Source organism: Pteropus vampyrus, unplaced genomic scaffold (genome assembly GCF_000151845.1).
Source record: "Pteropus vampyrus isolate Shadow unplaced genomic scaffold, Pvam_2.0 Scaffold838, whole genome shotgun sequence".
Taxonomy (NCBI): domain Eukaryota; kingdom Metazoa; phylum Chordata; class Mammalia; order Chiroptera; family Pteropodidae; genus Pteropus; species Pteropus vampyrus.
In genome coordinates, this window is record NW_011889619.1 from 71,555 (window position 1) to 93,397 (window position 21,843).

The 21,843-nt window shown below is 38.9% G+C and overlaps 1 protein-coding gene across 2 annotated transcripts; it reads left to right on the plus strand.

The window, feature by feature from the left end:
• Positions 1-259: 259 nt before the first annotated feature.
• Positions 260-21,775, plus strand: IFT46 (intraflagellar transport 46). Of its 2 annotated transcripts, XM_011385950.2 has the most exons (13): positions 260-475; positions 1,212-1,308; positions 3,753-3,832; positions 5,340-5,489; positions 6,159-6,322; positions 8,023-8,097; positions 8,235-8,328; positions 8,758-8,886; positions 10,760-10,881; positions 11,213-11,279; positions 20,224-20,284; positions 20,577-20,662; positions 21,154-21,559. In XM_011385950.2, exons 3-13 carry the CDS (start codon positions 3,788-3,790, stop codon positions 21,247-21,249), a joined length of 1,089 nt encoding a protein of 362 aa, XP_011384252.1. In that variant the 5' UTR covers positions 260-475; positions 1,212-1,308; positions 3,753-3,787; the 3' UTR covers positions 21,250-21,559. The 2 variants fall into 2 exon arrangements, with proteins under 2 accessions (XP_011384252.1, XP_023382141.1); XM_023526373.1 differs by lacking the exons at positions 260-475; positions 1,212-1,308 and having other exon boundaries at positions 3,731-3,832; positions 21,154-21,775.
• Positions 21,776-21,843: the final 68 nt, after the last annotated feature.

The window sequence follows — 21,843 nt, forward strand, 5'->3', positions numbered from 1 at the left end:
TCTGCCTAAATTTTGATTAGACTGGTTTAGGAAGAACTGCATGACTAATAGTACTTGTCCTGGAGGGCGAAATACACACGGTATTTCCAGATTGAAGGGCTAAACTATGTGAACCGAAATTCATCCGCCAGCTTTGCCACCCGTGGCCGCTGGATGCCGCCATAGACGCCTTTGCTGAAACCATAGACAAAGCGGCGTCCTAATCGCCTAGAGAGGCTTTTCTCCGAGCCGCTCTTGCTCCTCCTTGGATCATCCCCTGGAAGAGACGTAACGCGCGAATGAGTGGAGAAGGTCTCACGAGAGTGAAAGGAAATCTCGCGATTTTAAAATTTTATTTATTTTTACCTAGCAACTGAAAACAGTCAGTTACTCCAAGTAGAATCTCTAAAGTGACCTGACCTGAAATTGGAGTGAGACCCCAGCCCTAGGCTGGGGTTCTTTCCATACAGAGGAGACGGATTCAGAGGGGCTGCAGGTAATTCGCACTCAACATAGCAGAAAGAGAACTTCCTTTCTGCCTCCCAAGGAGAATTTAAGGGGACTCCCCTTCCCTCCTTTCCATCCCCCCCTCCAATCTCTTCTCACTTCCATGACAACTGTTCCTTCTCCCTTTCCTTCACGCTGCCACCAACCATCCTGCTTTTTTAACTTCCCAAGAAACTTAAGAGGAATCCGACCTGCAAGACGGGGGCGGAGGTGGAGATGGGGGTGATGCTTTCGGGATTATTGGATGAGACTGAGAGACTGGAGTTTACCCTCTCTTCTGTAAACGTGGTAACCCCAGAGACAGAACTCTTTCTAGAGCCTTTACAGCCTTCCCTGAGAAACCCCAACAACCTTGGGAAAACTGAGGGAACCTAAGGAGAGAGACGCCATCTACAGACGAATACTGTTCTGCTGGCGCGCGTGTACGTTAACAGCTTTGGGGCGCTGGTGCAGAAGTTAGCTGTTGTTTCCCTCCATGATTCCCTTCCCTCCTTCCTCAGCGAGTCTGTCAACAGTTCCTAAATAAGGGCTGCAGCAAAATGATGTAACTGCTTGACCTCGGGCCAAGAAGCCTTAAAGGGAAGTTTGAATGGGAGAGAAGTTTTCATGTAAAACTGGTCTTTTGGGTGAGGAAGAGGACCAATGCTGGTTTGGAATCGCACCTCTCCACAGAGTGCTTAATGTCCTGTGATATGAGCTATGTAATGTTATGTCCTTTTGCTTAGACCAAGATTGTTGAAAACCAGACATACGATGAGCGTCTAGAGGTTAACGACCCTGAAGAGATTGCAAGCATTTATACTCCAACCCCAAGACACAGAGGTAAGAGAAATGAAGAGGAAAGCAGAAAAATGGTTCTCAGAAAAAAGGTCAGGATGGATTCATGATTGTAATAGCAAATGTTGGCTTTCAGAGTCAAGTTACTTCACTTGCTATAGTTTCTGTTTTCTAACTAGTTAAGGGGGAAGAAAACACAGCTACTCAGGTTGCAGGATCTTCCTCTTTCTTGATAGGTGTTTCCTAAAACACTTCATGATACTGCTCTGCTCACAATCTGCCAGGGGTTCATTTTTTTTTTTTTTTTAACTTATCAAAACTGTTCTGCTCAGTTTTGAAAATGCTTTTGAATGCACACTATGTGTCAGCCTTATGCTTGGCACTATGTGTACAGTATTAAAAGAGATATCGATCCTGCCATCCTGATGGTGGTAATCATGGGAGATAGATGACAGATGAATAGACAGACATAATTACAAATGTGGTAAGTGCATTGATACAGGCCAAGAGTTTGACGTTATGAAGAATGATGGTGAGGAGTGGGATCTACTTTTGGTAGAGTGGTCAGGGAAGACTAAGGAGGTGACATCTGAGATTGAAAGATGAGAAGGATCCGGACATAGAGGAAAAGTAGAACAGTAAAAGGGAATAGCAAGTGAAATGTAGAGAGGCCCTAAGGCCAGAAAGAAGTTGGATTAGTTTGAGGACTTGAAAGAGACTAGTATATGATAGGAGGGGGTGATATCAGAGTAGGCAGGCAGGAGGTAGGCAGGCAGAGGAAGGCAGGAAGCATAACAAGCAGAGCTTTAATGGCTGTGCTGCTGTTACTTGTGGAATGAACTGAAAGGTGCAAAGATGAAAGGGAACCAGTTGGAAGGACTTGCAATGGGTGAGCTGAGGTGATAGTGGCTTGGATGTGGTAGGGAAGTTGAGACTAGAGAGAAGAATCACTAAGACTTGCTCATGGGTTGGATATGGCTATAGAGTTAGGAATCAAGGATGACGTCCAGGTTTGTTTGTTGTAAATATACTTAACATAAAATTTACTTTTTTAAGTGTACAATTGAGTGACATTAAATAAATTCATATCATTGTGTAACTATCTCTACTATTTCCAGAACTTTTTCATCCTCCTCAACAGAAACTGTACCCATTAATTCCTCATCCCTCTCTACCCCCCAGCCCATATTCTATTCTGTTCTGTTCTATTCTATGCTATGCTATTCTACTTTGTCTCTATAAATTTACCTATTCTAGGTATTGCATAAGTGGAATCATACAATATTTGCCCTTTTGTATCTGGCTTATTTTATTTAGCATAAGGTTTTCAAAGTTCATCTATTCTGTAGCACGTGTTAGATTTTTCTTTCTTTTCTTGGCTAAATAGTATTCCATTGTATGTATAACCAACCACATTTTGTTTATCCATTCATCTGTTGATAGACACTTGGGTATTTCCACCTCTTGGCTGTTGTGAATATGCTACTATGAACATTGGTGTCCAAGTATCTGTTTGACCCCTTGCTTTCAATCTTTTGGGGAGAGAGAGGGAGAGGGAAAGGGGAGAGGGGAGAGGGGAGAGGGAGAGGGATATATATATGTATATATATGTATGTATATGTGTATGTATTTTATATATATGTGGGTATGTATACACACACACACACACACACACGTGTGTGTGTGTGTGCGTGCACGCGCATGCCTGGACACCCAGGTTTTTGAGTCGAGCATGTTTTTAATCTTGCCAACTGTGGACATGATAATTTGTTTTCAGTTTGGGCAATTTAGTAGGCCGAAAAATGGGGTTTAATTGGCATTTATTTGATTTAGAAATCATGCCAATTAATATCCTACCTCTGGTTATGCTTTTGGAATATTTCTAGTTAATTGTTCAGAATATTTTTATTGCTGTTATCTTATGGGCACTGATTCAGACTTATATATGTGACTATAATTTGTCAGGAGCTGGGTCAGTTCCCTCCATCTAAGGTTTTTTTTATTTGATCCTTACAACAGTCCTGAGTGAGAAATATTACTGAGTCTCAGTATTTCAGTATTCTAAATGAGTGAGAACTCATTTAGAGGTGGAAATACTGAGACTCAAAGAGGTTAAGTCATTATGTCCAAGTGGTACAGTTGTTTTTCAAACTCAGCCTTCTGACTATAAATCCAGCACTCTTTTTCACTTTACTAATTACTAACCTCATTTTACCATTGCATAAACTAAGGGATGATTTTATGCTATTTATGTAATGGCAGATAATCAATTAATATAATGTCCAACCAAATACCTTAAGTATAGTAATGCTTAGTAAACATATGTTGAATTGAATTGACAGAGCCATGGTATTCATATAAACCCTGTTCCACAAACAGAGCATAAAATATAAACTAATATGTGTAAATAGATTGATTCTATGAGTCAATGGTATTTGTCTTTAAAAATCATTTTAACAATAACCTAAAGGGAAAACTTTTCTTCTAAGGACTTCCTCATTCTGCCCATCCTCCTAACGAGACTATGGCTGATAACAGCAGTGATGAATATGAAGAGGAAAATAATAAGGTGTAGTATAACCCACAGCTTCTTGTGGAATTTCTGCTTTGATTTTTTTAGTAGTTATTTTGAGATGACACCAGTTCAGTAGTAAACACTTCTTGAATACTCACCTCCAGGGGTCGGGTGCCTTTGAGCTCATGGAGGACAATCAGGAAGAAAGAGCCTTAAGATTTTGATTGTTCCTTCAGGAATAAAGCCCACTATTACAGCCGACTTTTTGGTGAGGAATTCCCTACAATGTAGGCCAGTGTTTTGCAAATTTTACTGGTCATAAAAATTAACTGGGGGGTACTTAATTTTTAAAAATGAAGATTCCTAGCCCCCACCTAGAACTACTGAATCAGAGCCTTGGAGGTAAAAGCTTGGGAATTTATATTTTTGACAAGCGCTCCAGGTAAGTCTCATAATAAAGCAAGTCTGGAATTGTTGTTTAGGCATTTGTTCATTGTCAGCACTTGTGGTACTGCCAAATATTTTGTGAAAGAGACTTTAATTTTGAAGTCTTAAGACCCAGATTTCACTTTATTGTTATTCTGTGAACCTAGACAATCACCCTATTTCTGAAGGAAAGATGGAAAGATGCCTATAGTTCTAGCCAGACAGGAACTTGAAGTTGCACATGTGCTCTGCTTAGCAGCCATTGTGTTCAGCCTTAGCACATCGTCCAATGTTATTAGTTATCCTTCACTAACAAGTTTTGAAAACTCAGGTGAAGAAGGATATTTAAAGTAATGCAGAAAGCTGTAGTAATGCAGACTGTCATGAAAAGCCTAAGGTAGCCTCACTTTACGACTACTGTGCTGTTTTAACGTCTAACCCACAAAGTAAATTTTTAGGCATTTGTCTGTAGTATATAAAGTCCTCTGTCTTTAGATCAGGGATTTTGCAAAGCACAACTTTGAAGGAGCAGACAAAAGAAAAGTAAACAATTTTCCTAAATTGATCTCTTGATTTTGTATATTATTCCTAAATTTTTCTAGTCTTCATCATGATGTGGTCAATATTCAAGGCTCATTTATGTTTCTAATTTAGTATGCACCCAGAATCAGCAGAAAGAATCCATTTTTGAATAATCTTTAAATTGACAATATTCTTAAAAACATCCCTTTGTCAAACTTCCATGTGAATGAGGGTAATTTTGGCAGGTTTTGAATTAGGGAAGAACACTATAGAAGATTTTTATCAATTGTATACCAATAAGGCTTAGTTACTGAATAAATTCTGCAACTGTATGTCATATGTCACACATATTACAGATTAGTTAAAATATAATTTTTACTAGGTATAAAAAATTTGTGTTATGCTTAGAGGAAAATGTGACCGAAAGCAATGTTCGATGTCCTGCAGTGTGTTACAATTTTATGTGCCAATAGCTGCTTTACTGTAAAAGAAATGTTAAATAATTTTAAAAACTAGAATCAATTATCTGTTAACCTCAATCTAAGCTATATGGCATATGGAAACTAAGCCATCAAAACCTATCTTTAAAGGGGGTCAATTGGTCATCCCTTAGGTCCTAAGTGAGGGCATGCCACAGGCTCCAGGCCACAGAAGCAAAGATATGGACCCCGTCCCAACTGCTCCTGCAAGTCCCAAGCGTCACCAGACTCCTCATGGACTTGAGAGGGTGGGATGGTACATAGAGAATCAGAAGCTCAGAAAGGTAGGTTGTAATGCTAATAATAGAAGACTCTCTTATCTTGGGATATAATGTGTACTCATTGCATTTAAAAACCTATGGAGAAAGGGAAATATGAATTGGTCAGATACTCACTGAAAAGAATGGAAATAGAAAACCCATAGTCTCTGGAAGTGCTGGTTAGAATTCAGGTATGGAGCTAATTATGAACAAGTAGCTTACTCTAGGCAGTCTTGCAAATTCGAAACTAGATTTCCTCCATGTGATCTTTGTGAGTATTAAGATCCCCTAAAGCTTGTCTTCCCTACTTCATCTTCCCATATTTCATCCCAAAATAACTATTTAGAGTTGCCTTTCTCCAAAAGTCCCTCAGTTTTAGAGTTGAAGCCAACTGGATAGTTTATGCAGAGTTCTCAGGATCTCCTAAGTAATAGGTAAAATAGGTACATATTGGATAAAATTTATATCAAGTCGAGAAATAGAATATAGTTATAGAAAATGGGGACGCGGTATATAGCTAATCAGAAGCAGAAATAGGTTCTCGAGGCCCTCCGGGGGAGTGCTACCTTCTCTTTCTGGTGATGTGGTACCAGGTGAGAGGGTATTGGTTAGAGCACTAGGAGAGTATTGGGCATAGATATACTAAATTTCTCTTTATATGGACCTTTCTGTGCCTATCCTGCCCTATCGGAGGAGAAAAAGAAGAACTCACAGGTAACACCTCAAAGGGGCTTTAGCGAAAATGATGATGATGACGATGACGATGATGATGACGATGATGATGATGACGATGATGACTCATCTGAAACTGATTCTGATGAAGATGATGATGAAGCGCATGGAGCCCCTCTGGAAGGGTGAGGAAAGCCCCCCTGACAAGAAGGAAAGCACCTTCAAAACACTGGACAGGGAAGAGAGCTGTTAAAAGTGAAATCCCAGCATCTCTTTTGATCACCTCTATTTAGGATTTTCAGATGTCTCAGAAACCAGCGTAATGAGTTTTCATTCTTTTCTGGTCCCACTGCCTCATTGAATCCTATGATGTCACTTGTACTACCTGGAACATTTGTGGGCTCAGGGATTTCACAAGGATTTTCTGAGTAAATCTAAAAGATGGCCTCCGACTTCAGGGAGTTCACATTCTGGGAAAAAGAAAATAAATTTATATACATATCAAAGCATTTCTATTTAGCAAGGAAAATATATATGCATTTACTTTAAAATCTAAGTATTTCTATTTTAAGCTCATATTCTTTTTGGACAAGCAGAGAAAGGGCGCTTCAGGAGACCCACATTGAGACAAAATGTTCCTGAATGACGCTTAAGTAAAAATTCTCCTCACCCTGTTCTGGGTCCTGGTGTTAGATTAATCATGTCTCACCCCTATAGGTTTTAATCAAAGTGTATTCTAAGGCACCTCCATTTAAAATACAATTACTAGTTAAATAAATGATGGTGTAGCCAATCAGAATTCTATCTAGCCATTGAAAAATATGAGGCAGCACTCTGCACTGGTAAAGAACAATCTCCAAAAGATAAATGTTAAATTTTTAAAAGGTATGGAAGAATTTATGCTTTGCTCCCATGTGTATAAAGCAGATATTTCATAGACCATTTCTAGGATACACTAGAAAATAATAATAGTGATTATTTTGGGGAGGGGAACTTGGTGGCAAGGGGACAGATGGACGGGAGACATGACTTTTTAGTATATACATTTTGTACCTTTTATTTTGTATCTATACATTCATCATTTATTAAATAAACTAATAAAAATAAAAATAGCACTTTTGGATTATCCACCTATTGGTAGACACTAAGTAAATTAGGCAAATGTTGAATACCAGACTGACTTTTCATGCTTCCCTATTTACTTTATGATCATATCATGCTTCCATAAATTATAATCAGGGGAAATGTAAACTTTCAATCATTAATCTGTTTCATTCTTTGTTAAACAACTCTCCCTAGAACAACCTTATTAATAACTTTCCAAGTCACTTATATACACTCTGCCAATGTTCATTACATTTTACTTAATTATAATTGATGTGCCCTTTTTTACTGTATGCATTTCATGTATCACTACAAGTATTTTTTTACTAACTATATAATATTCAACTTGACATATCTAACCATTACTCAGGTGTTGGATATTTTGTTTCTAACTTTTTACTTTTATAAATAACACCAGAAAACATCATTGTGAAAATTCCTGTTTTCCTTGAGGCAGACCGTTTTAATGCCATAAATTAAAACCTCATTACATCTTTTCTCTTCATCCCTGTCATTCAAAAAAAGGGAAAACAATTTCTGCTACGTTCTAAAAATGCAAGAATTATGTTTTCGATTTTCTGCAGCACTGTTCTTTATTGTCAGAGATAACTGAGAGTTAATTATAATAAATTTCGAAGTTACCTTGCAAACCACGCAGGAAAGGCAGAAACTAGGTAACAGAGTCACATGCCCTGTGGTCAGAATAACACACAGGCTGAAGCAGGGCTCAGTGACAGCCACTCTTCTCTGGCCACTCGGAGTCACATTTTTCTTTCCCTAGGGCCTATGATCCTGCAGATTATGAGCATTTGCCAGTTTCTGCCGAGATTAAGGAACTCTTCCAGTATATCAGTCGGTAAGTGTTAGGACTTCCCACCATAAGCCCCAGGCCCTACCTTGCCCTTTCCTACCTCTAGTCCAAAACAGGGCCATTCTCCTTAGATTTTAAAGTAAATTTCTCTGTCTCCACTTTCCCTTGGCAATATCTCCTAGGTATACACCTCAGTTGATTGACCTGGACCACAAACTGAAACCTTTTATTCCTGATTTTATCCCAGCTGTTGGGGATATTGATGCATTCTTAAAGGTACAGTCAGAATATCCTAAAAATGACTCCTTAGATGTTTTCTTCTGACCCTTCTGTTACTCAAGCAGTTCCACTCATTACCTTGACTAGCGTTGGCTAACTTGATATATATTCTTCATTTCATTAGAGTCCTTAACCTTGTTCTCTACTCCATATTATATTCATTGCTATTAGGTAATACTTGATTATATCATTATAGGTTAAAAATTTGTCATATATCTGCCTCCTAATTATCCATGACTTCAGCTTTATATTTACGGTCCCATAGATCACATATGTTTTTGTAAATAGGATTTAAGTACAGTATTAATACTATTAATAATGATGAACCAGAAGAGTTCTTCCTCTTCAGCTCATTGGAAACAACATATGTGGCTTTTTTATGTCCCTGTCGTTTTTTTTCTGTTTTCTTACTTTTCTCCTAACCAGGTCCCACGTCCTGATGGAAAGCCTGACAACCTTGGCCTGTTGGTATTGGACGAACCTTCTACCAAGCAGTCAGACCCTACAGTGCTTTCACTCTGGTTAACAGAGAATTCCAAACAGCACAGCGTCACAGTAAGACACTAGCTGGAGAGGGCCAGAGCAAGGGCCTTGCTGGTATTTGCACAGTTGACTTACTGCCTATTAAAAGGGGTGGCTTTGGTTTCAGGACAGCCTGATCTTTTAAATAATAATTTTATTAAGATATAATTTACCTACCATAAAATTTGCTCTTTTAACTGTGGTAAGTAGCCTTCTGCTATAGACTTAAGGGGTGAATACCCTGTAATCCCCATCCTGTGCTCTCATTCTGTGGTTTTGGTCTCTGTTTAATTGCACACAAGTAATACTACTGGGTAAACCAGGTGTGAATGTGGTTACACTGTTTAGTGTGAAAGGAAAATTGTGAAAGAACGTATATAAAAGATACAGTGGCATAAAAGAAATGCAGAGTTGAAAGCTGAATTTCAAGGGCTGTTAGACTTGGCATGTTGTGAGTGTGTTTGATAAGCTTCTCATCCTTGCATAGATGCAGTGTTCTTAGCCTTAGTGTAAAACCTTGGTTTATTGGTTTCAGCCTAGTGTGGCAAATAGATCTTACAGGACAAAGCATTATGTTGGTAGCTGGTAATGGAACAGTGCTAGTCTAGCTTTGTCTTTATAAATAAGAGAAATGGGCTTAGCCATGGAGGTTAAAACTATCTTGTTATCCCTATATTAACACAAGCTAGTACTTGGATACACATGGTTTTATTTGATATTTAATGATCTCCCAGACTTTCCAGTCCAGGAACTTTTTGACAAACCTTTGTCCTTGTTTGACGGGTTTTGCTGTTGGGTTTTCATGTTTGTTTTTGTGGATATTTGCCTCATTCCATTCCTGAGCTTTGCAGGTAGACGGATATGGTTCAAAACTATGTTTTAAGGTGTTTCTTGTAGTGGAGTCATTGGTTTGCAGTAATAAGTCACTTTTTCCCACTAAAGTGTGACTAAAATGAAACAAGTTATTAGAAGAATTCTTTAATCGGAAGTTTTAGCTTTGCATTTCATTGCTCTATATCCTGAAAATAACTTGGAGTTGCTCCTAAGTTGTCCATCTACTGCTTTGATTCCTTAGATCTCACCCATTCTTTCACTTTAAGAGAAAACAAGAAACAAGTAATTGTTACAGAGCTCTCTGTATTTTGCAGCTACCCTTTTGTAAGAAGCACTTTTCCCAAATAAAACAATTAAAAAAACTAAATTTTACAATTCAGTGATTTTTTAGTATATTCACAGAGTTGTGCAACCATCACCATCTAAGAACATTTTCATCATTCCAAAAAGAAACCCCATACCCATTAGTAGTCATTCCTCATTCCCCCCGCTCCTAGACCCTGTTAACTACTTCACTTCTTTTTTGTAGGTGAATAATATTCCACTGTATGGATACACCACATTTTGTTTATCCAGTCACCATTTGTTTCTGCTTTTATTAGTTATGCTGCCATGAACATGTACAAATTTTTGCATGGACATATATTGTTATTTCTCTTGGATATATATGTAGGAGTGGAATTGCTGAGCTATGTGGTAACAGTTTAACATTTTGAGGAACTGCCAAACTGTTTTCTCAAGTGGCTGAATCATTTACAATCCCACTGGTGACTGATGAGAGTTTTAATTTCTCCGAATCCTCATCAGCACTTATTATTGTCTTTTTAATTCTAGCCATCCTAGTAGGTATGAAATGGTATCTCATTGTGGTCAGTTCTGTACTATTGATCTGCCCCTTTCCCATGGCTCTGGAAAATTTTATCAGGATTTCCTATAATCTTCATTTGGCTGCTGTCAAGCTTCCCTTTTCGTCAACTACCTTGTATGTGAAATAGCAGCATATGATGAGTCTCTGTAGAAATAAGAGAGCTACTTCAGTGCTATCAGCCAGGCTTTCCCCTTGTTTTTCTAGCAACATATGAAAGTAAAGAGCCTGGAAGATGCAGAAAAGAATCCAAAAGCCATTGACACATGGATTGAGAGCATCTCTGAGTTACATCGTTCTAAGCCCCCTGCGACTGTGCACTATACCAGGTAAAAAATAACCACATTCTTCACCACAGTAACCCATGGTAACCTTCATGACCTGTGAACCCATTGCTTCTGCCCAAAGGCTAGAGACATACTTGATCAACCTGAGGTCCTGTGGATCCCGGCAGCTACTGGCTAAGATTATAGACATAAAGATTATAATTTCTCTGCTATTACTTAGCCAGACCCTGGATAAGTTCGCTCTGCTGTCTGTGTTCTTCTGAAATCCTGATGTGTCAGACTGAGATCTGTCTTTCATCCCAAATATCCTGATCTAGAGGTTGCTGATGTTACTTGCCCATATTTTTTGTTTATATTTACTCTATATTTTTAGGCCCATGCCTGATATTGACACACTGATGCAGGAATGGTCCCCAGAGTTTGAGGAGCTTTTGGGAAAGGTGAGTGGACTGTAGCAGAAGCTAAGTAAGTATGGCATTTCCTCTAAGGCCCAGTGTTTTCTCTTTCTATATTATTATCATTATTAACTTATTAATTGAAGTATAATATATAATCATAAATGTATACATATTAATTTTCCCCAGACGAACACGTCTGTGTAAATCAACACATTAGATCAAAAAACAGAACATAACTTGCATCCTAGACGCCTCTGCATGCTCCCACCTCCCAACATATCCCCCATCCCTATTTCTAACATCATAGATTAGGTTTGCCTATTTTGTATTTTATCGAAATGTAATTGTACTCTTTTGTGTCTTCTTTCTTTTGCTTATCGATATTGTTCATCCATCTGGATATTTATCCATATTGTTTCGTACATTGTGGTTGTACATTTGTTCTCATTACTGTATGGTGTTCCATTGTTTGAATATGTGACTGTTTATCCATTCTATGGTAGCCATTTGGGTTCCAGTTTGGTGTTATTACAAATTCCTATGTAATATTACTATAATATTTCTATGAACATTCTAACTAATGATTTTAGTGAACATGTATACTTCCTATATTATTACTTTGGACTCCATCTTTTCCACAGAGAGATTTATGCTAGTCTAAGAAGCCGCTGTCCCATTCATAATTACCCCACATTAAAAAAATAATAATTTTAATAATGAATTGGTAAGATTTCTTTTGAAAACAAATTAGAAAACTTTAATGAAGGGTAAACACAAGATCTTAGTGAATGAGGAGTCAAGCCATGTTTCTAGGTGGGAGCATTCGATCTCTTAGTACCATTAATCCTCCCCAGTTATTGTGTAAGTGTAATGCCATTTCATTTAGGATTTTAACTGCCTTTTATTTTTAGAAATTAAAAATTTGGTAATAAAGTTTATCTGAATCAATTTTTAAGACTAATCATGAAAATTTTCAGAGAAAATAATGGAAGATATGCCCTCTCAGACATAAGAAACACATTTTAAAATCATAGTAAATAAAACAGTAATATATTAGTATAGGACTAGAAATAGAAATAGATCAGCAGCACATAACAATACAAAAGTGAACCCATACATATGTGGGATTTGATCTGTAAGAAAGGTAGTATTTTAAATGATTGGGTTATGATGAGATAATTAACTAGACATTTGAAAAAATTTAAATTAGGTCTATGCCGCAACCATATGAATGTGTGAATTTCAAATGAATTAAAGAGTTAATGTGAAATAAAGCTACCTAGTTCTATTTGGAGTTCTGTACAAGATGGCAGCTTAGGTTAATGTTGTGCTTGCCTCCTCTCACGACCACATCAAAATTACAACTAAACTACAGAACCACCATCACTATAGTCGCCTGAAGGCTAGCTGAACAGAACTCCTACAATTGGGGCCACCTTGAGACTGGTAGGAGAGATGGAGATGCAGGATGGGCTGGTCCTCATACCTGGCCATGGTGGTTGAGAATCGGGAGGGATATCTCAGCTGCAGAGGTCCCCCTGGAGGTGCGAGGGGTCCTGGCCCCATACTGGGCTCCCAAGCCCAGGGTTTGGTGTTATTACAAATTGTGTAAGTGTAATGCCATTTCATTTAGGATTTTAACTGTGAGAAATCCCCACAACCTCTAGTTGTGAACACCAATAGAGATTGTGGCTGAGTTAGATGGAGGGCATCTGAAGTCACAGACATTCCTCTTAAGCGGGCCGTGCATGGACTTACTCACCATTGGAATCACTTGATCTGAGCTCCAGCACTGGAGCAGCTGCTTAAAGAGTGCCAAGGATATACTGGGAGGAACTATATTGTCTAGTTCCAGGGCGAGGACTGGAGGGACAGCTTTCCTCCAGACAAAAGTGCTGGCAGAATCCATTCTTTCTTTGTTGAGCCCTACCTCTTCCGAGCGTGCAGATGCAGGTGTCACCATATATGAGTCTCCATCAACCTGGCTTACACTGGTTGCCCTGCCCTGGTGATTCCCTGAGATCTTGCCTCACACAACTTGCAGGGCCCACCCAAGCTGCCTATGTTTCAGAAAAAATGAGACCGGCAAGAAACGAAGCACTACTCGGAGATTTGGAGAACTCAGGTTTATTATGCCTGTGGTCCCAGAAGAGCTAGCGCTCTGAAGATCTGGGCCCCACACTCAGGGGTAACTTTACTTTTATAGGGCTTATCCACGAACAAGCAAAGGGGATACATCTGTTATCTAGACAGAACAAGCAAAAGGGAGGGTGATGGCCTATGCAGCAAGCATGTCTACAGAAGCAGAACAAAGAGATGATTACAAAGTTAGCCATTTAAGTGGAAAATTCATCTTCACCTCTAGTGGCTTTTCCATACAAATGGCCTATCTTGGCTCACTCTGTAGACTTTGCTAAAATCTCTCAGAGGTTCACAAAACCCAAACAAGCAGCATCTGGCCTCAGCATGCCCTGTTCCTCTTTCCAAGCAACCTAAAGCCTGGCACTACTGACAGCTGGCCTTGGTTTGTGGCTTGCCCTCTCGAGGCACTTCTAAACCCAGCACCTGGTAGCCATCTGTGGATTGCTTGATAATTCTTGATAGGTGGCCCCAGGCAGTATACAGGCTGCCACTGAACCTGGCCTGCGGGAAGGCCCCTCCCAAGAGGCGCTGGAGCTAGCATGCCTGGTGGCCAGCCTCTGACCAAGCTGGAGCACCACCTGGGGCTGCATCTGAGGACAACATACATAAAGGACAGACTGGGCAGCCATCAGAGGCCAGCTACGTGAATCTTGTTCTGTAGAGATACCCCTCACAGGCCAGTCTTCACAACCAATCAGACCAAGGGTCAATCTCTCCCATTGATGTGCAAACAGCAATCAAATCTCAACTATAACAGGAGGGCACACACAACGCATACAGGGACACACCTGGAGCACCTAGCTTAAGTGACGAGGAATGACTGCACCACTGGGCCTGAAAGAACACCTGCTACATAAGGCCCCTCTCCTAAGAGCGGGAGACACAGCAGTCTTACCTAATACATAGAAACAAACACAGGGAGGCAGCCATAATGGGGAGACAAACAAACATGTCCCAAATGAAAGAATAGAACAAAACTCCAGAAAAAGAGCTATACAAAATGGAGACAAGCAATCTACCAGATGCAAAGTTCAAAACACTGGTTTTAAGGATGCTCAATGAACTTAGGGGAAAAGTAGATGAACTCAGAATTTCAACAGAGAAAACATAAAAATGGAGATAGAAAACATAAAAAAGAATGAGTTAGAAATGAAGAATACAATAATAGTAGATTAGATGAAACAAGATCAAATCAGTGATTTAGTAGATATGGTAGCAGAAACACCCAATCAGAATAGCAACAAGAAAAAAGAATTTAAAAAGTGAGGATAGTTTAAGGGGCCTCTGGGACAATATCAAATGAACCAACATTCCATCATAGGGGTACCAGAAGGAGAGAGAGCACAAGGAATTGCAAGAAATGATGGAAAACTTCTCTACCTTGATAAAGGAAATAGATATACAAACAAGCCCAGGAAGTCCAAAGAGCCCCAACAGGATGAACCCAAAGAGACTCACACCAAGACATATTTTAATTAAAATGCCAAAGGTTAAAGGCAGAGACCCTTAAAAGCAGCAAGAGAAAAGCAGTTAGTTATATACAAGGGAGCTCTCATATGACTGTCAGCTGATATCTCAAAAGAGACTTTGCAGGCCAGAAGAGATTGGCAAGAAATATTCAAAGTGATGAAAAGCAAGGACCTATAACTAAGATTACCTCGCAAAGTTATCATTCAGGATCAAAAGACAGATAAAGAGCTTCTCAGACAAGAAAAAGCTAATGAGTCATCAACACCAAACCAGTATTACATGAAATGTCAACGAGACTTCTTTAAGGAAAAAGAAAACAAAGATTTAAAACTATAAATAATAAAATGGCAATAACTACTTATTTATCACCAATCACTTCAAATGAAAAAGGATTAAGTGCTCCAATTAAAAGACAAGGTGGCTGAATGGATAAGAAAACAAGACCCTTACAAATGGTGTTTACAAGAGATTCACTTCAGATTGAAAGACACACACAGACTGAAAGTAAAGAGATGGGGAAAAAAAGTCATGAAAATGGAAATGAAATAAAAATATCTGAGGTAGCAATATTTATAGCAGACAAAATAGATTTTAAAACAAAGGCTATAACAAGAGACAAAAGACTTAGTAATTCTGCTTGTGCATATTTATCTGAAGAAACCCAAGGTACTACTTTGAAGGGACATGTGCATCCATATGGTCATAGTGGCATTATTTACAATAGCCAAGATAAGGAGGCAGTGTAGGTATCCATGAATGGATGAATGGATAAAGAGGTGGTACATACATGCAATGGAATATGACTCAGCCATAAACAAAGTCTTGCCATCTGAAACAACATGGATGGACCTAGAGGGTATTGTGTTGAGTAGAGTTAAGTCAGACAGAGAAAGACAAATTCCATATATTTCACTTACATATGGAATCTTTAAAGAACAGAATAAATAAGACAAAAACAAACTCATAGATACAGAGAACATTTTGATGTTTGCCAGATTGAAGAGGGTTTGGGTGGGGTGGGTGACCAATGAGAATAGATTAAGTGGTCCAAATTGAGAATACCAGGCGAAACGGCATAGATGATAGAAGCTTCACTCATCCCCTCTTGCGACCACATCAAAGTTGAGATGAAAACATGGAGCAAACATCAAGCAGAGCCACCTAGGGGTCCAGATTAACAGAAGCCCTACAATTAGGAAATAAATAAGAAATCACTCTGCAACTGTAGAAGATAGGTGGGGGCAAAGATGCGAGGCTGCCCGGTCCCCAGTGGCTGAGTGGGACAGAGGCAATGGCAGCGGCAGCCGGCAGCTGCAAATGCCTCTCAAAGGAGCCATGTACGCAACCGGACTTTCACAGTGACAGACCTGCTCGCTCTGGGCACCATTGCTGGGTCAGCTGCTTGGGGGTCACCAGGGTCTTAGAGGCGGGCACTGACTTGTTGGACTGAGGGCTGGAGATGTGGTTTTCCACTTGGTAGAAGTGCTGGCAGAATGCATTGCTCCTCTGTTGAGTCTTCCCCTCTCCTAATGTGCAGAGGCTATGCTGCCATAGCTGAGACATCATCAAACTGGATAACAGGTCACTATGCCCAGAGGATTTCCTGAAATTGCACCTCCCCAAACTGTTGGCCCCACCCAGGCCACATTCAGTTGTGTCCTCAGCGAGTCCTGTCCACTTACCGAGCAGCGCCAAGATTCACACTGGTAGCAGCTGGATCTCAGTTTCTAGCATGGCTTCTTGAGGCAACTATAAACACAGCTTCTGTGTATTGCTTGCTGGATCTTAACAGGTGGTCCTGGAGGGGCACAGGCTGGGGCTAAACTTGGCCTGCAGCTGAACCCCTTTCCTGACTGCTGCTGGACACCTACTACACAAAGCCACGCTCATAAGACTGGGAGACTTTGGAGCTTTGCTTAGTACACAGAAACAGACACAGAAAGGCAGCCAAAATGAGAAGACAAAGAAGCAGAAACCATGTGAAAGAACAGAACATAGATCAAGGAAAAATGGAGTCAAGCAATCTCACCGATGCAGAGTTCAAAACACTGGTTATAAAGATGCTCGATGAAATTAAGAGAAGTATAGATGAACTCAGTGAGAGCTTTAACAAAGAGACTAAAACAAAAACAAAAATGGAAATGGAAATTATAAAAGAACCAGTCAGAAATGAAGACAACATTATCTGAGATGAAGAGTATATTAGAGGGAATCTACAGAGTGGAGGAAGAAGGGGATCAAAATACAAATATAGGGGATGGAGAAGCCAAGGACACTCAACCAGAACAACAAGAAAAAAAGTAACCAAGAATATAATAATAATTTAAGGAGCCTATGGGACAAAATTAAGGGTAACAACATCCATGTCATAGGGGTACCTGAAGAGGGAGAACAAGAAGTTGAATATATATTCGAAGAAATAATGATTGAAAACTTCCCTAACCTGGTGAAGGAAATAGATATACAAACCCAGGAAGCTCAGAGAGTCCCCCGCAAAACCAGGAGTCCAAAGAGGCCCACACCAAGACACATCATAATTAAAATGCCAAAGGTTAAATACAAAGAGAATCTTAAAAGCAGCAAGAGAAAAGCAATTAGTTACCTAGAAGGCAGCACCCATAAGACTGGCTGATTTCTCAAAAGAAATTTTGCAAGGCAGAAGGACTTGGCACAAAATGTTCAAAGTATTGAAAACTCAGGATCTACAACCAAGAATACTTTATCCAGCAAAACTATCATTTAGAGCCAAAGGACAGATAAAGAGCTTCTCAGACAAAAATAAGCTGAAGGAATTCATCAGTACCAAGCCAGTATTACAGGAATTGTTAGAGGGACTTCTTTAAGAAGAAAAAACATGTATCAAAAACATGAATAGAGAATAGTAATAACTACATATTTATCAAATACCTCAAATGGGATAGAATTAAGTGTTCCAACCAAAAGATAAGGAAGCTGAATGGATAAGAAAACAAGACCCCTACATATGCTGCCTACAAGAGACTCACTTTAGATTAAAAGACACACAGAGACTAAAAGGAAGAGAATGTAAAAGGATATTGCCTTGATGGACCTAGAAGTTTTGCACTGAAGGAAGTAAATCAGATTGAGAAAGACAAATGCCACCTGATTTTATTACATGTGGACTCTAAAGAACAAAACAGTAACATCAAAATTGGAAACAAACTCATAAATACAGAGAATATTTTGAGGGCTACTGGACGGGAGGGGTGTTAGGGGACGGTGAAAAAGGGCAAAGAGATTAAGAAGTACAAATGGATAGATACAAAATGGTCATGGAGATAAAGTGTAGCATAAGGAAAATAGTCAACAATGTTGAAAAATATGTAAGGGGAAGAGGGGTACTTGATTTAATGGGGTGACCACTTCATGAGTTATATAGATCTCTAATCACTATGCTGTATAACTGAAGCTAATATATTATTGTATGCCATGTGTAATTGAAACAAACTCATTGAATTGTACAATGTAAATATGAGCAACTGTCTATTATATTTTAATAAAGGTGGTGAAAAAAAAAGAAGTACAAATTGGTAGTTACAAAATAGTCATGGAGATGTAAAGTATAGCATAAGGAATGTAAGTCAATAATATTTTAATAATTATGTATGGTGTCAGAGGGTTCTAGTTATGTCAGGGTGATTGCTTTGTAAGTTATATAAATGTGTAAATCACCGTGTTGTACACTTGAAACTAATTTAACATTGTATGCCAACTGTAATGGAAAAATAAAAATAGTATTAAAGAATAAAATAAAAAATAAAGTTGTAAGCGAAAAAAAAAGGCAGCTAAGAAAAAACTAACTTGAGTTTTTGTATATCCTAATTTGGTTTTCCTCTCATAAAATTGTTTCTGCATGTTCCTTTTTTAAATGGGCAATGAATAACTTTTAGAGAAATAAAAAAAAAATAAAAGTATACAGGTACAATTTTTAAAAATAGGAGAAATATTTAATACTGTTTGAACGGTTAGGGTTTCTTAGCACAATAAGAAACTAAATAATCATAAAATGTGATAAAATGTGATAGTTACCATACACAAAGTTAAAAAAGTGATGGACTTAGAAAAGTACCTTAAATATATATATTACTATCCAAGCAAATCATATCTAGAAAAGAACATTGAGCAAGAGGATAAACAGCCTTCCTGGCCATCATATTTAAAGTTGTTACACCAGCTCCCCCATGTTCCCCTCCCTCTTTCCCGGCTTTTTCTCCATAATACTTACCGTCTAACATGCTGTATACCTTATTTGTTTTGTTTTTTTGTTTCTCCTTACTGAAACATAAGCTCATGAAGACAGATTTTCTTGTACGTATTTATTGAGGAATTGTTTTAAAAGCGAAGAATTTGAAAACAACCTCTTTTAAAGCTGTAGCTGAGAGAAAATGCCTGATTAGAGAATTGAATAGATGGGTTGTAGTATATCCATTCAGTGAAAAGCTTTTACAGTGTAGTATTATTTGGCTTTATTTTGCTCTGATACAGGGAAATATCAATGATGTTGTGAAGTGAAAAAAGGAAATTACAGAACTACATACACTCCGATTTTTGTAAAAAGAGAACAAAAATTTTTTGAAGAAGCCAGTGGTTTTTAAACTTACAATATAACTTGTAATATTGTAAGATGAGATGTAATATTGAGATGTCTATTTTTCTGGGATTTTTTTTTTTTTTTTGGTATCCAAGAATCTATTAATATTTGGACATAACCTGGTACCAATTTCTTTTTCACAAAACACAGGAAGACAGCATGGCAGTTTATTTTACTTAATAACAGTACATTTTACTTATAAAGTCCTTAGGTTCTGTTAAGTCATCTGCTAATTTAGTAGTTGATTAGTATGGCCAATTCCATTTTACTGATCATAGAAAAAAAAGCATGTTATATTATTTGCTAGGGCTGCCATAACAAGTGTACTCCAGAGTGGGTGGCTTAAACAACAGAAATGTATTTTATTTTCTCATACTTCTAGAAACTAGAAGTCTGAGATCAAGTTGTTGGCAGAGTTGATTTTTTCTAGAACTTCTCTTCTTGGCCGTCTTCTCCCTCTGTCTTCACATGGTCTTCCCTATGTATGTGTCTGTCTGTGTCTTAATTTCCTTTTTTTATAAGGATACCAGTCATACTGGATTAGGGTCCACCTTAATGACTTCATTTTATCTTAATTATCTCCTTTAAGACTGTATCTCCAAATACAGACACATTCTGAGGTACTAGGGGTTAGAACTTCAACATATAGATTTTGAGGGAACACCACTTAGCAGATAATACATATGTGTTATACTGAGAGCTCTTTTTCTTCTGAGAGAGAGTTCAGCCTTTTGACCTTGGTCCATCCCATGCCCCTCCTAGGTGAGCCTGCCCACAGCAGAGATTGATTGCAGCCTAGCAGAGTACATTGACATGATCTGCGGTAAGCTCTTCCACCCCTTCCTTTCTCTATCTCTGGATAAACATACTGTGGGCTTTTGAAAACGCTTGTTCACCCTGGGTAGTGTCTTGAATTACAGCCTTCACTTTAAGCCAGTTGTGCTGTTGCCAACAGTTGAGGGTGGTGTTTGGGCTTATGTGACTACTTGCCAGGTATTTAACTCCCAAAGCCATGGTAACATCTCATCTGGGAGGGGATTGGCTCTCCTAAGCAGAAATGCCCCATAAGTCTTGGATTTTTGTTTGGTTCTGCTCATGGGAGTTTTTGATTTCAGCCATCCTAGACATCCCTATCTACAAGAGTCGGATTCAGTCCCTCCACCTGCTCTTTTCCCTCTACTTGGAATTCAAGAACTCACAGGTAAGACCAGCTCTAGAGATTGACTTAAGTTATAATGAAGATTGCTGCAGTCTCTACTATTCTGAGACAGCTGTGATTGTATCCATGACAATGGAGGATGTCTCTGCTGGGAGTTACCATTACCCTTCTCCATAATAAGAGAGCTGCAGAACATGCGGGGGATGGGGGGGGGAGCTTTTAAAGGAAGGGGAAGTAGAGGAGATGTGAGCCTTAGACGAGGTTAGGTGAGGATCTACAGAGGACACTCATTCTATAGGAGAATCAAGTGGCCTAAGGAATGGAAGCAGGAAGGAAGCAAAAAAAGGGGTTCATTTTTGAAGGAGATGGGGCAGATTTTTAGCTGTTTCTCAAAGACAACACCAAGGAATTGTTTTGGAAGTAGGATTGGGAGAAAATTGGAACTTAAGGGTTGTAAAGACGTTAGTTCTTGCTGAAATGTAGCAACAAGCATATCCCAAATAATCCATGTTCCCTCTCCTCTTTCCTCACAGCATTTTAAAGCTCTAGCTGAAGGCAAGAAAGCATTCACCCCTCCATCCAACTCCACCTCCCAAGCTGGAGATGCAGAGACATTAACCTTCAGCTGAGACACCTCCCAGGTCACTCTGTTTCAAGGCTCAGCTGGCTTTTCTACCCCAGCTGAGAAGGAGAGATGGTTATCAGCCACCTGGCATCCTTGCCTTGACTCCGGGGCAGTGCATGTCCTACTACCTTCTCTGCCAGAAAGTACTGCACATCTTCATTAAATAGTTTCTGCTTGTCTCAGATTTCCCTTCCATGGGAATTATGCATTCTACCCACTGTGGAGATTTGAGGTAGAAGAATTGGAATTTCTGGGATCTCAAGATGCTTGGGTTAGGAGGAAAGTTTTAAAAAATGTTCTTTTTGAGATAGCAATGGAATTGTTTTCTTTCTTAAAATTAGTTGGCAAAGATTTTACAAGTAAAATGCTCTTATCTTTCAGATTATCCTGCTGTTCTATAGTATGAAAGAGAAAAGGCAGACTGAGCATAAGGCAGAGAGAAGGAACTTGGCCTAGTAACAGACCTTAAGTAATTAGCAGTTTAAGCAAAACTCAATTTTTTGAAATAAAATCAAATACCAGTCCTCCAAGGTCGGCAGTAGAAGGAGTCATTGTTCTCCTGGAACTTATTTTTCTGGGAGTTTCTCACTAGCTAATG